At 50.6% G+C, this 20,680-nt stretch overlaps 1 protein-coding gene across 1 annotated transcript in view; it reads right to left on the minus strand.

The window, feature by feature from the left end:
- LOC119373540 (uncharacterized) overlaps positions 1–20,680 on the minus strand; it is a 54,736-nt gene that overhangs the window by 10,874 nt on the left and 23,182 nt on the right. The window contains exon 8 of the mRNA XM_037643592.2: positions 16,884–17,089. Coding sequence (XP_037499520.2) covers positions 16,884–17,089 — 206 coding nt within the window. The remainder of the gene's footprint in view (positions 1–16,883; positions 17,090–20,680) is intronic.

Consider the following 20,680-nt stretch of genomic DNA (forward strand, 5'->3'; position numbering starts at 1 on the left):
TCGTGCGATGCACCGAAAATGTGGCTTCGCCGTGCGGCTACGACGTCGATGCGGGGAAAAGGCGGGCATTGCAACTGCCAAAGTGCATCTCGCCCGATGGAAGGACCTCCTTGATATGTGTGTTGTGTGAAGTTTCGTGCGATGCACCGAAAATGTGCCTTCGTCATGCGGCGAAAAGGCGAGCCGAATGAAAGAATGCGAGCTTCAGTGTGCGAGCTTGGTGTGAAGTTAAGCTCGCTTGGTCTGCCTGAAGTGACTTAAACGCCTTCCTGCAACGTCATACTGGTGTGAATGCTCATAGACTGGGCATTGTGACCGATTAATATAATCGTTTTGCAATGTAAAGTTCGAACATATCTATTCCACGGCTGCTTCTTCAGACGTCGGTCAAGCGTCGATGAAAGACCCTCCTTTGCGTCTGTTGCCGCATCTACGCCATGCAGTCATCGAACGCGAGGTTTGCGTGTGTCGTAGACAGAATGAACAATTCCGCTACTCACCCCACTGGTTCACTAGAAGTTAACAGTGGACCACACGGGCGGAATATTTATACTGCGCGGGAAGGTAGGTTTGCGAGGCGGCACGCAGTACGTTATGTGTATGAAATGCTGCTTTTGCACATGTGTATGAAGCGCTACGTGGTGCTCAGTGCCGACTTCTTTGGCTGGATGCCTTGTCGTCCAATGCGCTGCAGCCAGACGGCTGTTCTCTCTTCATCATACTTACCAATGGGTAAAGAAAAGAGAGATTTACCGGTATTCCATCGCGTCGGACAGCCTGGTGCGCAGCAGCGAGGCGGCATCCCTAGCGACGCAGAAACACCGAGCGAAAATTCCCTCGGCAGCAGAGGTAAAGATATTCTAGTTCACTGTAGCAGAGGAAAATAATTGCTGTCTCGCGTGTGTGGAAACAAGATGGAAGGAAAAAGCGGAAGGAGGTGGCCCAATAACTTCCTTCCGGAAACTCCGGAACCGGAACTGGGCGGCGTTTTTTTCTCTCCTGTGAAAAGGTGTATAGGCAAATATTAAGTCGACATTGATTGTTAAAATAGCGGTCCAGAAACATCGTAGTGCTACTTTTGTGCCAAATAAGTGCTTATTTTGAAATAAATTCACGTTTTAGTGGTCCGCATCGCCTTAGCCCTCTTCAAATCACCCGCCTGAAAGCTGTCCACGTCACTGTTGCCGCGCCCAACGTTGCCCGCTTTTACTGCGCGGCGGCGTGCACTGGCGGCGTGCACCATTCGGGCATCCGGCAACATCACATGTATAGTGTACTAATCACATGCATGCGGCATTTTGTCGAACTTTCTGTCAGAGCGACTTTCACGAGCGCGCAAAACACACGCGGCAGTGCGCGATACCGAAACTACCACTGAGACGCGACCGCGTCAGTGAAGCAGGGCGCCGGGCGAAGCGCAGTTCGGCGAAAACGGAACCTTTGAACCACGCGCGCCGTTCCCCATGGCAACGCCAAAGAGGTTCTTTTTTCCATGAATCAAACAGAAACGAACAAGCAGCATTTTATTACGTGTCTTGATGCACGGAAGGTTCTTTTTTTTATTCCAGCTAAGTTGATTACGAGTGATTAATTGTAGTCGGACTCTCCCACGTCATCGGCTTCATTTCCAAGATGTCCCGCTCGTGGAACTCATCGTGTGATACATTTAGCTTAATTTCTCAGTAAGTAGGGCACTGCTATTGATAATATTGCCGTTTTAGACGTTGTCATACATTGAGCTTTCACTCTGACATAAATTGTTATTTGCCTTTAGTGTACCTTTGAGACATCCTATGGGAGGTAAACGGAGTAACACCCCCAGCCATGAAATTTCTCACGCACCAGTCGTCAATGGAGTCGAAGTACGAATGCACACCTAGCTTAAGTCATCCTGAGAAGCCTCCGTGCAAGGTCTGGTAATACCTCAGGATTTGGTTGTCTGTCCAAAATAACTTTACTTGTAGCCTGCACAATAAAATGTGTGCCACAAAAATAAACTGAATTTTCATTCTATCCTTTAAGCGAACGACAACAAGATAAATTAAATTCTTGGAATGCTGCCGATTAAATATCTGCTACGAATTATTCCCGAAACAAGGGGCAGAATCTACCAAAAGAAGCACTGATAGAACATAGCAGTAAATGAATGAATGAATGAATGTTTTAGGGGCGAAGCTCCTTATAGCGGCACCCGTTCGTCCCTCGTCGCGTAGTATGTAACCAGTCTTACGCTTTGACCTGCAAGGTGGTGCCGGTGGGAGATTTTTTAGGGGCGAAGCTCCTTATAGCGGCACCCGTTCGTCCCTCGTAGCGTAGTATGTAACCAGTCTTACGCTTTGACGTGCAAGGTGGTGCCGGTGGGAGATTTTTCCTGTGCGTTGTTGAACAATAAAAAATTCGCAGCGTTAGCTAAAACCCGACTTCTTCTGTCTCTCATTCCCATTAGCAGCCATTCTTTACCTCCAAGGTAGTGCCTGGTGAGATTTCTCCTGTGCGTGATTAAACAATAAAAATTTTGTTCAAAACGCCGTTGATTGATGAAATAAACCAACGAAAGACGCCAGATGTTTTGTAAAAGCAAAACGAAAGAACGCCAGATGTTTCTAAAGCAAAACGAAAAGACGCCAGCTGCTTAACGAAAGACGCCAGATGTTTTCTAAGCAATGGTTTTCTAAACAATGAAAATTCACAGCGTACATGTAAAATTAAAGTGCGCTGCAAGTCGTCATAACTCATCGAACCTTTAGTATAAACGCGCCCGATCTCACGTCGGTGATGATGTACTGGGCAGAATTCACGGAAGATTCACGGTTCACCGATGAACCTCCGCAGCTTCGCCCACTCATCATCATTCACTCCGTGGATATGCTGTGATTTTTAAAAGGGGTCATGAACCACTTTTCCAAGTAATGATCTAATGACCTCAGTATCAGAGTTTATTGCCTCCCGAATCGATTGCCGCAAAAGTTTCTCGAATCCGTCAAGAATGAGGGTAGTTACAGGGGTTTGGCGCACGCTCTCAGCGTTTTCTCTCTTTTCTCGTGCCGACGAGCGCACTGGAAGCTAGACAGGGAGGGATGGCACGGGGGTAAGAAGTTACGTCAGCGCGCGTCATGAAACGCGATCGCTCTCCCGCTGTGATTCGCATGCACGAGTGCGGCTACCGTGTAAAGTTAGCAGACTGAGGAGTGCGGCGCGGGCAAGTGGCGGCACCCCGTGGCAAGAAGCGATCCGCGACGTCAACGTGCAGACGCCCCGCCCACCGACGAGAGTGAGAACCGGCCTCTGTTTGAAAAGAGGGCGCCTGAAGAAACGGCAGCTTCGCGCTCCGCTTCTGGCCGTACGCGGCGCGCACGACTGTAATATTTTGCAGAGCGGTTCATAGCCGTGTCAGCTTTCCGCAGGATGTGTTTTTTCAACAAGCCCAAGGGGTGCTTCATGACCCCTTTAAGTGCGGAGTATTTTAGAGGCCCGGGGTGCCGTGTCATGTCTGATATCATCCGCTGTCATCTCATGTTATCGCTTGTCGTCACTCAGGCAAAGGATTAGGAGGAGCGATCTGAGGGTGAAAAGGAAGGGAAAAGGAGGTGTGGAGAGGGTGCCAATGTATCCCAAATGAAGGTTTCCTTTCCCGCCATGGGCGCTGAGCAGGCTGTACGTTTGGAAAGGCAGCGCTTGCTTGCCCATGAACGCCAGCGTCGCCGCAGGGAAGGCGAATCACTGCTGCGCACTTCCTACAGATTTCGCGTTGAGTGCAACTGCGTACGTTTGTACACCTCCTTGGAGTTGTCTAAGTGATGCGTATGCGTAGAGCCTTATTAAGGCGAAAGCCTTAGATGCCTCATCAAAAGCGAAAATTGACCGTTGGCGGCGTTGGCGTCAACACGAGAGATGCAAGAAGTCATCATCACGTGATGACTTCATCAATGACGTTATCATGATGTCACAGATGGCCAGCATTTGTGACGTTATCGTGACGTCACTACGATGTCACATTACGTAGCGTCATATGATGACGTCATACCATTGCATCGCCGCTCGGTGAAGGTGGGCCCATCACGGAGGCAGTGCAAAACCACGTTATAGTCGGATACAACTTTACTAGTCCGCGGCATTTCCTCCTGAAAGGCGGATGCACACAAGCCTGCTCCATTGGCTGCGCACTCCAGACTGACGTCATGAGCCGGACCACCGGTGAATCCGCCTTCGGAGAACATTACCGCGTGCGTGAGCGGGACTGTATTTCTTTAGTCGCGGAGGCGAATGGCTGCCGCGCTTCAGACATCTGGGCGGAGCCTGTCCGTACTTCTTGAGCTGTATCTTAAGGTACAAAAATCTTTCGGAGGGCGCAGCGAAAGGTCAATGCATCGACTGAGGGAAAAGGCAGAAGCAGATTGCTTCATCTTGGTGTTGTCTTAGGTGAATGCATGAGTTGTCTTAGGTGAATGCAATGTTTTGTAGCTTGCAATGTTCCATGGGACGTTGTTTTCGGCCGGCATCAGCATGGCATCTTTCACCTTCTTCCTAGCACACGTCAGCGTCTAGAATGGCCCGAGCTGCCGCATCACACGACCACCGCGAGTTTGGCATTAAATTATCGCAATTCCTAAATTTTCCTGATGCTTATGTACCGCCATGTCGGCTTTACCTCTTCTCCTCGAGCGGGATTTTATTCCGCTACCACAAAATTCAGCGAAGCCTTCAGAGAAGGCATTTTCTTTTTTAATATTTATTACACAGCGTGCACAACGTATTCTTAAAGGGGTCATGAAGCACCCCTTGGGCTGATTGAAAAAACACATCCTGCGGAAAGCTGACACGGCTATGAACTGCTCTGCCAAATATTACAGTCGTGCGCGCCGCGTAATGGCCACAAGCGGAGCGCGAAGTTGCCGTTTCCCCAGGCACCCTCTTTTCAAACAGAGGCCGGTTCTCACTCTCGTCGGTGGGCGGGGCGTCTGTCCGCTGTACGTCGCAAGAGACATAGCATGCTTATTGGCCGATAGCCGACGTAAATCGAGAGCGGCGTTCGGATCAGATGCGCTTCTTGCCGCGGGGTGCCTCCACTTGCCGGCGCCGCACTCCTCAGTACACGGTAGCCGCACTCGCGCAAGCGAATCACAGCGGGAGAGCGATCGCGTTTCATGACGCGCGCTGGCGTAACTTCTTTCCCCCATGCCATCCCTCCCTGTCTAGCTTCCAGTGCGCTCGCCGGCACGAGAAAAGAGAGAAAGCGCTGGGAGCATGCGCCAAACCCCCGTAACTCCGCTGATTCTTGACGGATTCGAGAAATTTTTGCGGCAATCGATTCGGGAGGCAGTACACTCTGATACTGAGGCCATTAGATCATTACTTGGAAAAGTGGTTCATGACCCCTTTAAGGTTTAAATATATTAACCTTTTGCGATAGGGACTGTTTAGCCCAGCTAAATGTGGAGGCCCATAGGCGTGATCTGGTTTCACGCATCGTCATTGATTGGCAAATACCCGCACAAGAATAGCGGGCTACCACTGTGACCCGAACGCCTGAGCGGCGCGTCAGGTGAGACGAAATGAACTTTACTTGGTCACGGAGAACCCCGATCAGACAACCCCTGCGCTGTATATTTTGGTCATTGTATGCAGCCAGTGCTGGGCAGTATCGAAGATACATGTATCTTAGATACTATCTTAGATACTATCTTAGATACTCTATGGGTATCTTGTATCTGTATCGCGATACGTCTCGAAATACGAGTATCTGTATCTGTATTTCCGATACATTCGATAATGTATCGTGTACCTTAAGATACAAGATACCTCTATCGCAACACAACCGTGCGAAACAATAATCGTTGGCCAAGCTCCGCTTCTCAAGCTGGTATTGGTGCCACTAAGCCATCTGAATACGTCTAAGGTCAGTGACGTTATTTTATTTTTACGCCAGAGTCATCCAGTGACGGTAGAACATCAGGAAGACAAGCACGCGGACGTCTACGCCCGGCCCACGTACCTTTTGTTTTCTCGATTTCTTTTCTGTTTAGTTGCGCCAATGCAGCGACACTTTCTCTTAGCCACTGTCCTGCGCCGCGTACTCCACTGCGTGCGGCGTCTGTCGCCCAAATTCCGATGTTGTTACAGTGCCGTTATTGAAGATTCTCTTGCGTCTTGCTCCGTAACGAAATGTGATGCGTGCAAGAATGGGGTTGCTTTGCGTCGCGTGGATTTTACATATCAGCGATTTGAAGGATCTCGTGGATGTAAGTTTGACCTGCATGCAATGAATTAACTTATATGCAAACAAGATTCTAACAACTTTTGTACCACTGCCTGATGCTAGATCTAATAGAGCAAGCGTTTACCTAACAGAAAATGCATTGGCTTACCGTATTTTTCACTTCCATCTACATTTATTCAAAGAATTTATGGAACCATAATTTCATTATTAGCACAAGTGCTTTCTTAGCTGTCATTTTGCATCACATACATAACCTAGGTCTCTGCACTGTTTTTCCGGTCTGGTCACTACAGTATGTCGTTTGTAACGCACTCCCAAAGTAAGATTGCTGCTTTATTCTTCTGTCTGCTTTATTTCTACAACTGTTTCCACATTTACACGTTGCCAAGGCGATTTTGAAAACAAATATATTATTTTGTGGGCGTGCCTTGAGTATACAGTACAAAACATTCTGCTTACCGCGTATGAAAATAGCGAAATTGAGTTTGAATTATAATAATGAAAATCATTAGGAGCCATCTTAAAGATGTTAGGAAGGGTATCCGAGAAACATTGTTTTACTGAATGCTCCGTTTTACTCATGAGCGTTCCAATGAGCCATTTCAGGCAATTCTCCATGGGCACTGAAATTTCTATTGTTTCAACAGGTAAGTTGACGATACTTCATGCTCATAGCTACTAAGGGCGCCGGCTGTATTGTGTTTCTGTACTCATTCAATGTGAATGTTTGATACACAACCACCTCTCTATTTAAATTATATTTGTTTTCCTGTTTTAGGCCTTCAATATTTTTCGTATTACTAATCGCCACGTTATGGGAGCTATAAGCGGCAACAGCGCGAATAGCGGCGATGTCCTGCGACTATTTGTGCAACTATACAATACGTCTGAGACATTTCTGTGTTGCACATGCTCTCTCGTTGAAGAAAAATTGCTAAAAGTTTGCACGTTAGTGAGTATATCAACAAAGAATCCCTTACGCCAGCAGTGAATAGAACATGGAAATTCACTGCAGAGAGAGAGAGAGACTCTTTATTGGAAAAAGAGAGATTTTTGTTGGCGTCAGTATACCGCTGGCATGCTACTCTGTGTAGGGATGGGGAACGGGATTGACAGACTAAAGAAGAGAGGGAAGGAAATAATAATAAAAAGAAAGAATATAAAAAATGAAATGCGCAAGTGAACCTGATAGAAATATTTACAACGAGTGTGAAATTCATTGTAGTTTTACGTCATCTACGTATACACCAGGGGTCTCAATCTCAGCTTATAGCCAGCGGGCCGCAGTCGCGAAATTGAGCTCCAAGGGCCGCGACAGTGAAGATGATGGGGTCGGAGAGAGTTTGAATAAAATGACGTTGGCATTTGAAAGGAAGCCTTTCCCATATCTCATATATAGGTCATTTCTGAAGGGTATTTGGAGTCAGGATTCGAGAAACATCGATACCGATGTACACAACGAGCGAAATGTGGACGCGGATTGAAATATAGAGTTTTTGTTCCACGGTTATGTTTCAGCACATGGGGACCACATGTTCCTCACGAAAGAAATGCTTGAGACCAGTCATGCCAGTGTAGCTCACGAACATAGTTAAAAAGTAAAAGCAAATGGGACGGATACGGTCATGTGTGCCGGCCGGTCGACTAGCGAAGGGTATCAAACTCCGTACACACCCTGCTTTCCCCGCCGCCCCCCCCCCCCCCCTCCTTCAAAAAAAAAAAAGTCGCTACCAGCGTTGTTGCTGCTGTACACCTGTCCGGATATACGGTATTGTGTGTCTTTTACGGACAAGGTAAAACTCCACACCGGTATTTGCGCCGTCGTGCGAAGGCTTCTTATTGATGTTATTCTGATTACATGGCAACCCGCTAGCTGGTCGGCAAGCTGAGCAGCGACTCCCATCAATTGCAAAAATGACAAGCAGTAACCGCAGTCAGCGAAATGTATGAAGAGTTGTCCTGTGAAGAAGCTAAAACAAGCTCCAATAAGTTGTTTTGGAAGAAAACTAATGTACCTTGAGCAAGAAGGGCAAAACTTTTGAGATACTAAAGACATTTCATTCAATTGAAACAAAATAGGTCACAGTTAAGAAATTTTCAAGCAGGCATTTTCGTGTATAGGTGTTTGCTGCTACATTATATGGATCTATAATAACAAATTTGAGAATGTATCGAAGTATCTTAAGATACAATTGCCTAGTATCGTAATACAATTATTGCAGCAGTATCTTGTATCTGTATCTCCAATACTTTTTGCCTGAGTATCTTGTATCGTATCGCGATACAATTTCAAAGTATCTTTGCCCAGCCCTGTATGCAGCGGTATTTTGAAGTACCAAGAGCCTGCCTCCGAGTGGCTGTCCAGGGTCGAACCCTTGACAGCACTCAAGGAATTTCGAGAAGTCACGCCGTACGGACGGCCACTAATGTGCATTCTGTTGGTGCATCCTCTATTCTAATGAATATTGCCACGCCCACTTCTTGTCTTGTTTTGATGTATTCGGGTTTGACCGGCAGGGACGGTTATCAACGCTCGACGCTGTCCGCGAAGCATTGTTCGAGAAACTTCACGTCTATAGTAGATCGTTCTGTTAAGATTGCGCCCCGCACGCGAACGTTCCAGCTTTGTCTAGAGATAACGCCGCCACCAGCGATATTGCTGGAAAGTTCGATACTGCCTGTATAAAAGCCGACGCGATTGACCGCTTGTCAGTTGATCGACGGACGACGCCCTGTTCGCCGCTATCATTGTACAGCGTGTATTGCTGTAGCTCTAGTTCTCATTTTCCCGGCCACAAGTTCGGCCAAATAAACAGTTTCATTCTGCAAACGCCGACTGCTTTCTTCGTCGACGTCACGACCACGTGACATCTGGTGGAGGTGCTGCTCGTTCATGTTCCGGACGCCCCCGACAAGCCTTGAACCCAGCCCACGTCGCGAAGAAGACACCGACACCATCAGCGGCAGTCGAGCCAGCCGCAGACTGGAAGGACTACCCCCACAATACGGACCCCTACCGGACAAGACCAGGATCACAACGAAGAAGACAACAGCCACAATGACAACCGCTGTGGCACCTACAACGGTCGTCATGCATCAACCGAGGGAGCCGCCGACATTCCGCGGATCACCATGCGAGGATCCAGAAAGCTGGCTGGAGGCATACGACCGAGTCTCCACGTTCAACAACTGGGACTGGGACGAGAAGCTACGCCATGTCTACTTCGCCCTTCAAGATGGCGCAAGGACCTGGTTCGAGAATCGAGAGTCCACGCTAACATCATGGGACCTCTTCCGCACCGGATTTCTCAACACCTTCACGAGCGTCATTCGGAAAGAAAGGGCTGAAACCCTTCTCGAGACCCGTGTACAGCTCCCCAATGAAAACGTCGGACTGTACACCGAAGAAATGACTCGACTATTCCGCCATGCCGATCCAGCCATGTCCGAAGAAAAGAAAGTTCGCTTCCTGATGCGGGGAGTGAAGGAAGAACTCTTCGCCGGACTTGTGCGCAACCCGCCGAAGACGGTCTCGGAATTCCTTTCAGAGGCCACCACAATCGAAAAGGCACTAGAAATCCGCACTAGGCAGTACAACCGCCGCATTCCTACGACGACCTACGGGGAGGTTCAGGCGCTGCAGTCTGATGACCTGCGTGACACCATCAGAGCGATTGTGCGGGAAGAGCTGCGCAAACTGTTACCTTCGCCGCAGCATCAAGTGCATTCAATCGCCGACGTTGTCCGCGAGGAAGTCCGGCAATCGCTTGGAATTCCCGAAGCACCGCAGGCTCAGCCGGAAGCAATGAGCTATGCTGCTGCAGCCCGACGCAACGCCCCACCCCCTCGCCCACGTCAAGACGCCGCGTCGCCGCAGCAGTTCCGCCGCCAGGCACCGCCGCCACCACCACCGACGCCATACCGCCCGCCGACAGGACAACGCTGCGCCCCCCGAAAGACCGACGTTTGGCGCACCCCCGACCACCGCCCACTCTGCTACCATTGCGGGGAAGCTGGCCACACTTACCGCCGCTGCCAGTACCGACAGATGGGACTGCGTGGGTTCGCCATCGACGCGCCGCGTCCACAGCGAGGGGAAAGACCACACGACATCGCCGACTACCTCGCGGGAACGCAATGGACGCCCCGACAACCTTCCCGTTCGCCGTCGCCAGGCCGCTACGTCTCCCCCCAACGCCGACCATACACTGGCCCAACGCGAGGCCGGTCACCCAGCCCGTATCCGGAAAACTAAGGGCAGCAACCGATGGAGGTGCGGTTGCTGTACGACGAAATACCGAAGATCCTCCGCCGCCGACGACAACGCTGCAACGACATCTAAAGAACACGCCGCAAGCCGAACGAAGCCCTGACGTCGAAACTTCACGGCCCGAAGAAGACCTGACGACACAACGACGAAGCAGCGGGACAAACCGACGTAGCCGTGATCCGACGCCGCGACCAAATCGAAACGGTAGGCGACGAACGAGTGACCTCGACGTTCTCATCGACGGCCACAACGTCACCGCTCTCGTCGATACTGGAGCCGACTATTCCGTCATCAGTGGACCGTTCGCGACGAAGCTGAAGAAAGTCAAGACTGCCTGGGAAGGCCCCGAAATCCGCACAGCGGGAGGTCACCTAGTAACGCCGGCAGGAATCTGCACAGCGAGGGTCTCCATCAACAACCGGATTTATCCCGCAAGCTTCGTAGTCCTTCAGCATTGCTCCCGAGATGTCATCCTTGGTATGGACTTCTTAGGCCTTCATGGTGCAGTCATCGACCTCAGATCGAAGTCGATAACACTATCTACAGAAAAAGCATTACCGTGGTACACGCCGCCAGGGAAGCATGCCTTGAATGTGCTGGAAGACCAAGTCACCATTCCCCCTCGCTCCAGCGTCATCATTTCCGTCGGCTCTCAGAAAGTAGCAGACCTGGAAGGCGTCATTGAAGGCGACCAGCACCAGTTGATTAACCGCGAGATTTGCGTCGCAAGAGGAATAGCAGAGTTGCGGGGAGGCAAAGCAACAGTGATGCTCACAAATTTTAGCAACGAGTATAAGCACGTAAGCAAAGGCACGACAGTCGCCTACATCGAAGAAATCACGGCTACGTCGATGGCTTTCACCATCGCCGATTCTTCCGAGCCAACACCGACGAACCAAGCTTCTCAACCAGTTTTCGACGTTAATCCTAGCCTTCCGAAGCATAAACAAGAACAGCTCAAAACCCTGCTCTTGAAATACAGGGACTGCTTTTCGTCATCGTCAAGAATCCGCCAGACCCCAGTCGCAAAACATCGCATCATAACAGAGGAAAATGCCAGGCCACTCCGGCAGAGCCCGTACAGAGTTTCAACGAGAGAACGCGAATCCATAAAGAAACAAGTCGACGAAATGCTACGCGACGACATCATCCAGCCGTCGAAGAGTCCATGGGCGTCACCCGTGGTGCTAGTGAAGAAGAAAGACGGAACCCTACGCTTCTGCGTCGATTATCGCCGCCTGAACAAAATCACGAAGAAGGACGTCTACCCTCTCCCACGGATAGACGACACCCTGGATCGACTCTACAACGCGAGGTACTTTTCGTCGATGGACCTCAAGACCGGCTATTGGCAAATCGAAGTCGACGAGAGAGACCGAGAGAAGACTGCCTTTATAACACCAGACGGCCTCTTCGAGTTCAAGGTTATGCCCTTTGGTCTTTGCTCGGCACCTGCGACGTTCCAGCGCGTTATGGACACCGTGCTGGCTGGACTGAAGTGGCAGACTTGCCTTGTGTACTTGGACGACGTCATTGTGTTTGCCTCAAGCTTCGACGAACACCTCCGGCGCCTTGACACTGTACTACAAGCAATCAAGACTTCTGGCCTCACCTTGAAGCCTGAAAAGTGTCGCTTTGCATACGAGGAGCTGCTGTTTTTGGGTCACGTGATCAGCAAGGGTGGTGTTCGCCCAGACCCGCGGAAAACAGCTGCCATCGCTGCCTTCCCGCCCCCCACCGACACGAAAGCCGTGCGCCGTTTTCTCGGCTTGTGCGCCTACTACAGGCGCTTTGTCAAGGAATTTTCACGAATCGCCGAACCGCTAACTCACCTCACGAAGACCGACGTGCCATTCAAGTGGGAAACGGCGCAAATCGAAGCATTTGAAGAACTGAAACGACGCCTTCAGATGCCTCCTATACTAGCACATTTCGACGAATACGCCGATACGGAAATCCACACCGACGCAAGCAGCGTAGGACTCGGCGCCGTCCTTGTGCAGAAGACTGACGGGCAGGAAAGGGTCATCAGTTATGCTAGCCGGTCGCTATCAAAGGCAGAAACGAACTATTCCACAACAGAAAAGGAGTGCCTAGCGATCATCTGGGCTGCATCCAAGTTTCGCCCCTACCTCTACGGCAGGCCCTTCAAAGTTGTGAGCGACCACCACGCATTGTGTTGGCTAGCTAACTTGAAGGACCCTTCAGGTCGCCTCGCACGGTGGAGCCTACGACTTCAAGAATTCGACATTACCGTTGTTTACAAGTCCGGAAGGAAACACTCCGACGCCGACTGCCTGTCTCGCGCCCCCGTCGACCCACCGCCGCAGGACGACAAGGAGGACGACTCCTTCTTGGGAATCATAAGTGCCGACGACTTCGCCGAACGACAGCGAACGGATCCAGAACTCAGGGGCCTTGTGGAATACCTCGAGGGCAGGACCACCGTTGTTCCGAAGGTATTCACGCGGGGACTGGCGTCATTTTTCTTGCGCAACGGTGTTCTCCTAAAGAAGAACTTCTCACCGCTTCGAGCCGATTGCCTTCTCGTGGTACCCTCGACATTGCGGCCAGAGGTCCTCCAGGCTCTGCACGACGACCCGACGGCTGGACACCTGGGTGTTTCTCGCACGCTAGCAAGAATACAGGAGAAGTACTACTGGCCGCGCCTTTCCGCCGACGTCACTCGTTACGTGAAGACCTGCCGGGACTGTCAGCGACGCAAGACACCGCCCACTAGGCCAGCCGGACTTCTGCAGCCTATCGAGCCACCTCGACGGCCGTTCCAGCAAATCGGGATGGACTTACTGGGGCCGTTCCCGACGTCCAATACCGGAAACAAATGGATCGTCGTAGCTACAGACTACCTCACACGCTACGCCGAGACGAGGGCCCTGCCTAGAGGCAGTGCCGCCGAGGTAGCGAAGTTCTTCGTTGAGAACATCGTCCTGCGTCATGGCGCCCCAGAAGTTCTCATCACCGACAGAGGTACGGCGTTTACTGCTGACCTAACTCAGGCAATACTGAGATACAGCCAAACAAGCCACCGCCGGACCACAGCGTACCACCCACAGACAAATGGCCTGACCGAGCGGCTAAACAAGACCATCGCCGACATGTTGGCCATGTATGTCGACGTCGAACACAAGACGTGGGATGCCATCCTTCCGTATGTGACATTCGCATACAACACGGCCGTCCAAGAAACTACGCAGATAACGCCGTACAAGTTGGTCTACGGAAGGAGCCCGGCGACGACGCTCGACGCCATGCTACCCAACGTCACCGACGAAGAAAACCTCGATGCCGCTGCTTACTTACAACGTGCCGAAGAAGCTCGACAGCTCGCCCGCCTGCGCATCAAGACCCAGCAGCACACCGACAGCCGTCGCTACAATCTTCGACGACGCTTCGCGGAATACCAGCCCGGCGACCGTGTTTGGGTCTGGACGCCGATACGCCGACGTGGGCTTAGCGAAAAACTCCTTCGGCGATACTTCGGGCCATACAAGGTTCTTCGACGCCTCGGCGCTCTTGACTACGAGGTGATCCCGGACGGCATTACGAACTCCCAGCGACGCCGCGCACGACCTGAAGTCGTCCATGTCGTGCGCCTTAAGCCGTTTTTTGCGCGTTAGCGAACCTGGGGACTCTATTTTTGTTCCTTTGTTATTGTAATTTATTTTTGTATGCACTTGTTTTTTTTTTTCTCTCTTCTATGTTCTTTCACAAGCATCGGGACGATGCTTTTTCAGAGGGGGGCAATGCCACGCCCACTTCTTGTCTTGTTTTGATGTATTCGGGTTTGACCGGCAGGGACGGTTATCAACGCTCGACGCTGTCCGCGAAGCATTGTTCGAGAAACTTCACGTCTATAGTAGATCGTTCTGTTAAGATTGCGCCCCGCACGCGAACGTTCCAGCTTTGTCTAGAGATAACGCCGCCACCAGCGATATTGCTGGAAAGTTCGATACTGCCTGTATAAAAGCCGACGCGATTGACCGCTTGTCAGTTGATCGACGGACGACGCCCTGTTCGCCGCTATCATTGTACAGCGTGTATTGCTGTAGCTCTAGTTCTCATTTTCCCGGCCACAAGTTCGGCCAAATAAACAGTTTCATTCTGCAAACGCCGACTGCTTTCTTCGTCGACGTCACGACCACGTGACAATATTATGTTTTAGGGGCGTAGCTCCTCCTAGTCTAACCTTGTCACGTCTCCGTTGTCCGGCGTATCTCCCGGCAGCCGGCAGTATCTGTCCGGTGGTGGTGGTGGTGGTGGTGTGCGGCGTGACCACCCTTACTGCGCATGCGCATACCCTCTCCACACACCTCCTCTCCACTCCCCCTCACCATTTCCAATGTCTTCCAAGTCTTACGCTACACAGGTGCTGGCGTTAGAAATTTTTGAAAATGTCATTTCGCCCTTTTTAAGGGGAAGGAGGCAAAGCGATAGATGGTGTGTGTGTGGGGGGGGGGGGATATTTATCGTTGCGTTAACTCCTCAGGTGGTGTTCTAACAAAATCTCCACGCTAAACGTCCATTTGGAGGTGAAGCGTAAGCGTATACTGCTTTAGCGCAGGTTGCGGCTTTCCTTAGAACGTCGTTTTCTGGCGGCATTGGCATATATAACGCTTCTCTCACCTCTTTCCGGGCGTTCGTCAGCGTCTGGAACAGCTAGTCTTAGAGTAGTCGCATCCCGCGACCACCGAAACGCGAGTTTGGCAGTAAATTATCGCAGAGTGTAAGTTTTCCTTGTATGTACTATCCTCCACGTCTGCTTTACATATTAACGCGATAGCGTTAAAGAGCTGGTTTAGCAGAAATTCCGGTGTCGGCGGCGGCGTCTTCGGTGGTGAGCGAAAAATCAGCGTTGTCCGTGAACGAAAATTCAAGGTAGATGCAAATAAAAAAAAAACAGTTAAAAGTCTTCGGTTCGAGTAGGGCCAGGGATTCGAACCTGCCACCCCTCGCTCCGTGGCGCGACGCGTTTAGACGCTCGGCCTCCATGCATACGTCATCCAACACAACGGCGAGATATTTATATGCACCATTTAGCGTTGGTGGTTAGCACATCTCGAAGGTTCTTCAGTGGCTTGATTAAAACCCGCGAAATGGTGCGAAGGGCCCAAGGGGCGGGACTTTAAAGGGGCGTGCTTTCTTTTTTTTTTATTGGCGCCAGTATGCCCTACGGCATAAGTTAAATAAAAAGCTTTTAAACGACGAAACACGACCCCACGGTGGGGCCATGTTTCGTCGCGCCGCATGCATGGGGGCGTTCCCACTTTGGGTTTCCTTGCGGCGTGATTTAGTTCTTCACCGAGCAGCGAAGCAGGCTAGCGATTGGGAAGGCGATACGAACACGGTCTGATTACGCTATCGCGTTCTACTCTTTAAACCGAAAGCCCCGCCATGGTGGTCTAGTGGTTATGGCGCTCGACTGCTGACCCGAATGTCGCGGGATCGAATCCCGGCCGCGGCGGCTGCATTTTCGATGGAGACGAAAATGTTTGAGGCCCGTGTACTTCGATTTAGGTGCACGTTAAAGAACCCCAGGTGGTCGAGATTTCCGGAGCCCTCCACTACGGCGTCTCTCATAATCATATCGTGGTTTTGGGACGTTAAACCCCAGATATTATTCTTTAAACCGAAACTCAAGTTTTGTCCTGCAAGTTTTGTGCAAGTTTTGCACAAAACTTGCAGGACAAAGCCGTTGTGCTGGATGATGTTTGTGCTATTGATGATTTTCAAAGCGTAAGCATTTCTATGCTTACTTAGCGTGCAAACTGTTCGTCCGTCCGCCCCTTTGTCGCGTAAGACGATCATCGCTATAAGGAAATGAATGTATAAAAGAAAGTAAGTTTTCATGGCGTTTCTCGGCTTGTACCCAGGCTTTGAAGCTATTTATATGGGCTAGGCAACTGTGTTCTATCTTCCGCACAAACCCACAGGGTTCCTTAAAGGGACATTGTGGGTTTTGTGTCCCTTAAAGGGACACTGTAAAAGGACAAAAGCCATCTTTTCCTTCTCAGTCAGTTATATTCATCCCCCTGCCCCAGAAAGCTTTCAGCACCTAGCGCGGTTTTACGCTGCATGCGTCATCGGAGACATTGCAAGCTTAGATAGATAGATAGATAGATAGATAGATAGATAGATAGATAGATAGATAGATAGATAGATAGATAGATAGATAGATAGATAGATAGACAGATAGACAGATAGATAGATAGATAGATAGATAGATAGATAGATAGATAGATAGATAGATAGATAGATAGATAGATAGATAGATAGATAGATAGATAGATAGATAGATAGATAGATAGATCTGATTATCCGTCAGACCTGTACGACTGCTGACTTTTCAATGAACACCGACCGGCCAGCGGCACCTACCATTTTGACGCCGCAGGTGATGAGGTTCTTGGCTGCGTTGAGCATCCCTTGATTGGGCGTCGACTTCATGAAATCTCCAACGAAGGAGATGGCGATGCCGTTGTAATTGTAGCCTCGAGTGTGGGCTCCTACTTGACCCCAGCCGCGGCCCTCGTAGACACGTCCATCGCCGCCCACGAGGAAGCTGTAGCCGATGTCTGGCCATCCTGTTTGTTTAACGGGAAAGAAATGCAAAACAAGCGTGCAGGGTTTAGACTTACGTGCACGTTAAAGAGGCACTAAAGAGATAAACGATATTTCTCGTATTAGTAAATTACTCTTTCACACTGCCGAAATACCCACACTTGTCCCGAGAAAACGCTTGGTAAAAGAAAAAACGCGTAAACAGAAAATGAAGGTGGCGACGCGTTCTTAAAACTTTCAGCGCTAATCGCCGTGACATCATAGATTTTGAAGGCGTCTAATAGGATCTGCGTAGTAACTATAGTCGGTAAAAGTGAAGTACATTGTCTTTTGAGGGAGCCAGAGACTTAACATACCGAGTTTCAGGAAATTTCGTTGAGCCAGTGCGGCCAAAATACAAAAAAAGAAAACACTTTGAAATACATGACATCACCATCAGACATTTCGGCCGGAAGTATAAAAGCGAAAGCTTTGGCACTGATTTTTCTCATCTATTAATATACCTACAGTGGTGGAATTAACGACACTACAGTTTTCAAAGTATAATTTATCAATCTGAAGTAATTTATTATTTCATATTAGTGTCCCTTTAAGGGTATGCGCCCGGGGCTCCTCGGCCTCGTGTCGGCGCGATTGTGTTTCCCGGCGCTTCGGGGAACACTAGCTGGGCCGTTTGATCAAAGGGATTTACTCGGGGTTTCCTCTCGGCCTTTCGTAAAGGCGAAGGCGTTCTGTGAGGCAGTCGTGCGTTAGGTCCAAGGGGACGCGCTCGTGGCATTTCGGTAGCATTAGGTCGCGGTGGCGTTTCCCGAAGCAGCGGGGGCAGTAGTAGGGTCATGGCTCCAAACGGAAGTGAACATCGGTCGTGGAGACGGAGTTAGACGCACTGGAGACATTGGTTGGTCCTTTGCTTCAAGGGAACGCGTCCATCAGTGCTCGACGTCGGGTCGAGATGACGATGTTTCCCGGCGCATCGGAGGCACTAGGCGGGCCCTTTGTCCAAAAGGCAGCACAGGTCGGCTCCCCTCGGCGATTCGTCGTGCTGAAGCTATCCTGCGACGCAGCGGGGACAACAGTCTGGCCTTTTGTCCAAGGGGACGACGTCCTCGTAGATTCTCATCGACCCTGGGTCGAGGTGATCGTGTTCCCGGAGGCATTGCTAACCCTAGACAGGACGCTTGTCCACAGGCAAGCACGCGTGAGTTCCTATCTGACTTTCGTCGCTGCGATGGCGTTCTGCGACGCAGCGGAGAGAATGGTAGGGCCTTTAGTCCAAGGGTACGTAGTCGTGACTTTTCCTCAGCCTTGGGTCGAGCTAGTGTCTTCCTACGCACCGGGGGCCGGGTCATTTGTCCAAAGCGAAGCGCATGTGGCTTCACCCAGGTCTTTCGTCGGGGTGAAGGCGTTCTGCGACGCAGTGGGGACAACGGTCGGACCGTTGGTCCGGCAGGGCACGCTCGTCGCTTCTCGGCTCTGGGTCGAGGTGCTCGCGTTCCCCGACAATGTGGGGTACCTAGCCTGGCCTTTTGACCAAAGTAGAGAAGCCGTGGCTTCTCTTCGACCTTGGGCTGTCGTGACGAAGATCTTTGACCCTGTGACGGCCGTGGTCGTGGCAGCTGGGTGCTTTCCTGTGCCGCATTCGTACCAGTGGGCTGCTCGATCGTCCTTTCTTCTTTGACCCTCCGTGGTGGTGGTGCTGCCGCCTTGAGCAGCTTAGTCTTATCACGGAGCAACTGCGTTTCACGGGCTTGGCTCTCTCGGGTGGTACTGAGCCTCTTCTTCAGCTCAGTAATTTGTTTTTCACGCTCCTGAAGCATGGACTTCGTCTCGGCTAACCAGGCACTGGAACATCTTTCAATCTGGATCTCGGCTTCGCACGTTTGCGGAACAGCCTGCAGGGCTCGTGAGCTGTAACGATGTGGCCGAAGAACTTGGCTGCAGCCATGCTTCATTCGGCACTTCTCTCGTTTATCCCCTACTCCAGAGGGGCTGCTAGAAGGAACGACACTTGTTCGCCGAAGTCCACCGCCAACAAACGAGTACTGGAGTCCGCTTTTGTTGGAGCGACATGACACGGCAGCACTTCCGTCCACGATGTCTTCATGATCGGTGCACTTGCAGTCGATGAACGTGTACAATTCTTCGTAGAATACTTGAAATTTTGGACACTGGTCCAGGAATGCAGTGATCATGCCGTATACACCGATGAATATTTGAGCCTGTGAAGCGCACAGCGCTTCCGGTAGGTCGTCCTCCTGGGATGGACCGTTCTTCTGCAGGACCTTTCGTAGCTGTATCATGATATCCGCCACGTCCATTTGGGTCAGAGGCGCCGGTACCGGTTTGCACCGCACGATGAAATCGTCCTCTACGAAAGTGGCATCATTTTCGGCAGGTTTGGACGAGCTTACTTTGCGCTCGTACTTGTTCAAATGTTCGAGGCTCAGCGATCCTATCTTGGCTTTCGGCTTGTCACGCGGCTGTGTCGGTGGAGTCGGGAAGAAAACTGTCTTCGAATGGGTCTGGGAAGCAGCTACTTGCTCGGAGTAACCGCCGCCAACGATGCAGTGACACTGCCCTTGTTCGGCTTTCTGCGGGATTTCAAGAAGGGCTAGATGTCGTGAATGGTTGGCCTCTGCGTAGAACGGCGAATGAGTGGGTCCGCTTCTTGCCGTACCGAATGTGAAACAGAGCTTCGGTTTACGCTTCCTCCTTCTGTTGCGCTTTGGTGTAGAGACGGTCCACATGTCTCGAAGCTGGTCAGATCGATGCAACTGGAGAGTTGGTCGCGGTAGTCCGATTTCGATGGCGGACTTAGGACATATCCAGCGCAAGGAGAACGCGCAGCTCGCGCCCGATGTTTTGTTTGTCTTTATCATCAACACTATGGCACATAGCCACTATGGGGGATTGGCCTAGACTACGTATCTTAAAGGGTTACTGACACGAAAATTTTCACTCGTTGTTTCTTTGCGTCAAACGACATAGCCAATCACTCAAGAGCCTAGAAAATGTACTGGCAAGTGTAAGTGAACCCTGAAAATTTATTTACAATATGCTTTTAAAAGCTAGCTTCGGTTCCCACTGTACCCTGACGGTACAACACCATATGGGCTTCTCGCTACGTGCTTACTCGAGATATTGTGACATTTCCACGACCGCGCCGCTCCGTGACACCGCTGGTGACACACAAGGAGCCATTGTGAATCTTCTTGGCAGCGCACAAGCGACTATATTCAATATTTTGGTACCTGACGTCATCACAACTAGCCATACTGGAGACTGTAGCTTGACGTCAAGATAGTGTTGATGTTAGTGGATGCAGCAAGCAAAAATTGGCTTTAACGTCAAAATAAAAAAGCGTGTTGGGGCAAGGCCAACTGTGTTTGAAGTTTTGGCTTTCCGCAAGGTATCGACAACGCCATAAATCATAATTTTTGTGAAGTAGGACAGCACCCACTACGCCATTATTCGTCTTTCTGCGGATTAGCGAGGTACCCGCTACACATCTGTAAGGTATTACGGTACTTTGTTGATGCTGCATGTGGCTGATGACAATGAAGAATTATGGCTGAGTACTTTGCAGTGGGTGGGAAGCATTAAACCACACACTC

Source organism: Rhipicephalus sanguineus, chromosome 11 (assembly GCF_013339695.2).
Source record: "Rhipicephalus sanguineus isolate Rsan-2018 chromosome 11, BIME_Rsan_1.4, whole genome shotgun sequence".
Taxonomy (NCBI): Eukaryota; Metazoa; Arthropoda; class Arachnida; order Ixodida; family Ixodidae; genus Rhipicephalus; species Rhipicephalus sanguineus.